The following is a 4,373-nucleotide window of genomic DNA, read 5'->3' as shown; positions in this document are numbered from 1 at the left end:
TATATATAGAATCTAACAAAAACATTGGAACAGGCTCATATTTAGTTTAAGTTCCTGAAGTTAATGGTCAACATTTTCTCAAGGTTAAGCACATCTTCTTTGATGGACCATTTGTTAGAAGAAAAAAGAAAAGAAGGAGGAAAAAAAAAACACATCAATGACTTTATTCTTTTAAAAGTTTTAGACTCTATTATTCCTACATTATTCATGGAAAGTGCAATATACTTAATCGTTATATAATCATCTCAGCCTCATCTCTTAACCTGCCTTAAACTTGCACAAATAACAGCTGGAACAATTAGGCCTACATACTGTTCATTCTCTCACTATTTTTATGCAAGTGCACGTCTGACGGTGACTCGTCTCGCTAATGAATGCACAGCAAACCTCCAGAAGAGACCATTTTCTTTGACAATGCTCTGGAACAGAAGACACGAGGGCTCGGAGTGCGAAAGGAGAAAGGGCGGACAAAACACCATGTGGGCTGAAGGATAAAATTAGCACCTCAATAAAAGAGGAAGGAGCAGAGAAGGAAGCATGGACAATGAAATTAAGAGAAACCGCGACACATCAAACACATTCAATTACATTTCTGTCTTAGTCCTAGCATGACTGAAGAGTCGCCCATTATGACATTGGAACAAAGGACACTCGTGATCTCATTGCACAGTCCTCGACGGAAGTGTTTAATGGAATAAAAGCGGCTTCTTGTCGAGGCGTGCGGAGGTGCTTTTGAGTACCCCGTAGAATGACACATTTTTTTCATATGCGGGGAGGCAGGTCGCCTTTTCAAGGCAATTCCCTGTCATTTGAATGAGGAGAATGAGCCAGTGAATATCTCTGCGGAGTATGAGTTACCTTGACACAGTGGAGCCGGATTGTCCCACTGGTAAAGTCCATTGAGATGGAGTCTGCATGTGGCATTTCTGTGACCCACGAGCCTGTAGCCAGCGTTGCAGTAATACTGGAGCCTGCTGCCTGGCTGATCTCTCGCCCTATTAATGACTCCTCCATTCTTGGGTTGATCGTTCACACTGCAGTACGTGGCTGCGGGAGATGGAAACAAGCATAGTTTGTCATAGTATGATGTTAAAGGGGTCATATGATGCGATTTCAAGTTTTCCTTTCTCTTTGGAGTGTTACAAGCTGATTGTGCATAGATAAGATCCCTGAAGTTGCAAAGACTAAAGTCTCAAAACCAAAGAGATATTCTTTATCAAAGTTAAGACTCTGCCACGCCCCCCTAAAACGGCTCATTCTAACACGCCCCAAGGAGGGGGCTTTGTAGAAAACGAAGCGTTTGAGAGAGGCGGGGCATAGAGGACCTACAATAATGTACAGTATTTGAAAAATAATGTGTTTTTTGAACATTAAAGCATGTCAACATATTCTGTTACACCAAATACACAAAATAATGATCTTTAAAAAAGCATCATATGACCCCTTTAAGATAAAACTTCACAGATAAAAGCAGTGCTGATTCCTTGTCATAAACACTTCACGTGTTAAGCATACATATACTTACGTTATAATTTCCTTTGAAAGTAGGCTAAATATATTTATTTTTAGATATGTTACTTGAAAAAAAGACAAAAATAGTGATTAAAGACTGCTGACATGCCATAACCTTCAAAAACCATTACCCAACCTACATAAGGCATTTTTGCAACCCTGCATATGCTAAATATGGCTTCAGCTGGAACAAGGACAGACATGGTTTGTGCTTAGTGTTTAGTGTCCTAAATTATTGGGATAATAAATGTAATTACAAAAAAAGGCAATTTCTGTTTACATTTATATAATAAACAATTTTAGTATTTTGTTGACCAATGTAAAATCTGAATCCTGAAGCAAAAGCAGTTTTCCTCTTCTCTAGACAGCTTTTTATTGGACAAAAAAAAATATCCAAGAGCAATTTATATTTTTAATCTATTTCCTCACAAGAAAAAGACTGTACATTTTAAATATGTTTATCTAAGTTAATTTAGTCAACTTTTATGGTGGTACACGGCCATTTAGATGAACTCAAAACTAACAGATGTGGACTAAAAAAGCCATCCAACTCAAACTTGGAATTCATGAGGTCTTTACAACTGTGTTTAAGCTTGATTCTGAGATAAAACGAAAAAGAGAAAATGCAGCTTGATGGTTATGATCAGATCATTAGATCTTGTTTTTGATGTGACACAAATACAAGTTTACCCATCATAAAACGGAAAGCAGAAGCTCGAGGGATGTCAAAGCTTAATCTCACTTCAGACAGATCGAATCAAATGCATCATCACACCAACTCTGCTGAGAGGTTTAGACTTAGCTGTGAGTGATTAACTAGACCTAGCATAAAAAAAGCTCATGTGACACTGAATTTTAATTTTCTTTACCCTTAAAGCCCAACAGACTAAGAAAGGCGGGAAAAACAAGGAGGGGCTTGAAGTTGCTTCTCAAAGATGTTTTGTAGAGATAAAGGTGTTATATTTATCATAAAGCATTGCCTACATCCTGTAATTATTGAAATTCAAGAAAAAAAAGTATTAACCACTATGTTCAAAAACATAGTCCCTCTGAGCAACATAATGGTTTCTCGTTCGGTCTGCTCTTGAAAAAATCCAATAAACAGGAAACAGGTGGCAACACACTGGAATAATGGGCCTGCATAGGGCATGGCATGTCAGAAAGATCAAATGAAATGAACACAGAGAGCAATAAATGTTGACAGAGAGGCAGAGAAATGGGAACGGGTGAAGAGATGCCGAGTAATCATGTCCACTGGCTTTGTGGCCCATATATCATGTTTAGCCATTGGTGGAAATGTCGGTCAGAAGCAAACGACATGGTAGTTATTCAGCAAAATTCATTACTGCATCTTTGACCTCTATTACAGCAGACTTGCCAATGGCTCCCTGAAGGTAGGACATGTCTGGTTCTAGCCTAATGAGGGCTAAATTAGAAAAAGCTGACTTTTTCACTTATTGACCCATTTGGATCCAAAGCAACAAACTTGGGGGGCTAAATGGTGGGAATTAATCTGACACACATATTGCATGCTATTGAATATACCAATAGATGAATTAGAGAGAATTGTAAATGCCTGTTTAAAATGCCTGGAGGCATCAAATGTGGAATCAAACAGAAATGGAGCTAGCTAGGTTTTTTTTTTTTTTTTTTTGGTGGATTTCTTTCTTCTACGTGTGTTGCTGGTTTTGTGTTCAATAAGTAATTTGTTTTTCCAAGTTTCTAAGAATAACCCTGCAGTACTTCTGGATGCATGCAAAACATGAAAAGTTATACATCTGTTACAAACCTGTGTAACGTATTTTGAAGCCTTTCTTGCTGGTCGCATGATCAGTTGACCATCTGAGGTAAAGCTGGTTTGTTTTGCTAGTGAAATTCAATTGAGTGGAGTGGTTCCCACTCAGAGCCACCAGCAACGGACTCTGTCCAGATGGCCCTGGTAAATAAAACATCACAAAAAAACAACAAGTAAAGCTAAATATTGCAAACCACAAATCTGTTGGGCAGCAACATGGCAGACGTGACTGAAAGAACAAATGTCATAGAGCAGTGGTTCTCCGTCTTTTCAAGCCAAGTGCCACCTTTGATCAAATCAGCACAACCTAGCCATCACTACTGTTTACACTACACTGCTTTTCCTGTCACTTGGTTGGGTCCTAGAGGATCTTTAGAAATGCTCTAAAACACATATAATAAAGTTGAAAAGTTTTATTATCCATTTCATATCCACTAACACCTAATCATAAATATATTTCTGAAACCTGAGCAATTTACTGTATCTTAAAACTTATCTTGTCTGTTTTTGAGTAACTGGATTGCTCTGCATTATGGAATTTATGTTCAAAACTGAGTGCTAAATTCGGTGTTTCCAAGTAAAATGCAGAACACCCATTAAAGGGATAGTTCACCCAAAAATGAAAATTCACTCTTCATTTACTCACCTTCAGGCCATCCAAGATGCAGGTGATTTATTTTATTCAGTAGAACAGTAAAGAAGATTTATAATAATAAGATAAATAAACTAGCCTTAATCAACTCACTTTTTCACATAAACCATTTATTAAAGGTTCATACCACGAACCTTTCATTTTACCCCTTTATTCAAGTGCTCAGTTTACACATACTCGTATCAGCAAGTTCTTTGGTTCAAATCTGAACTTATACTGAACTGAGGCAATAATATTGTAAATAATGTTCAGTTACCAATCATTTCGCTTCGAAAGACCTCAAAATATTGTCAGGAGCCACGGGAATTAATTTTGTGTTGCCTGCATATGTTTTTTTTTTTACTCTTAAAGTGATGGTAGCCACTAACATTTTGTGAATCACCAAGGACCACGGTTTCAGCTAAAAATCTTCTT

General features: G+C 37.5%; 1 protein-coding gene across 1 annotated transcript in view; it reads right to left on the bottom strand.

Moving 5' to 3' along the window:
- Positions 1-4,373, bottom strand: part of LOC107717843 (CUB and sushi domain-containing protein 1-like) — a 373,583-nt gene that overhangs the window by 48,073 nt on the left and 321,137 nt on the right. Inside the window, 2 exon segments of the mRNA XM_016524723.1 lie at positions 859-1,047; positions 3,302-3,448. Of these exon segments, the coding sequence (XP_016380209.1) occupies positions 859-1,047; positions 3,302-3,448 (336 nt within the window).

This window comes from Sinocyclocheilus rhinocerous, unplaced genomic scaffold (genome assembly GCF_001515625.1).
Source record: "Sinocyclocheilus rhinocerous isolate Xijiao unplaced genomic scaffold, SAMN03320098_v1.1 scaffold780, whole genome shotgun sequence".
Taxonomy (NCBI): Eukaryota; Metazoa; Chordata; class Actinopteri; order Cypriniformes; family Cyprinidae; genus Sinocyclocheilus; species Sinocyclocheilus rhinocerous.
The sequence above is the reverse complement of the archived record's forward strand: the minus strand, read 5'-3'. Positions and strand labels throughout refer to the sequence as shown.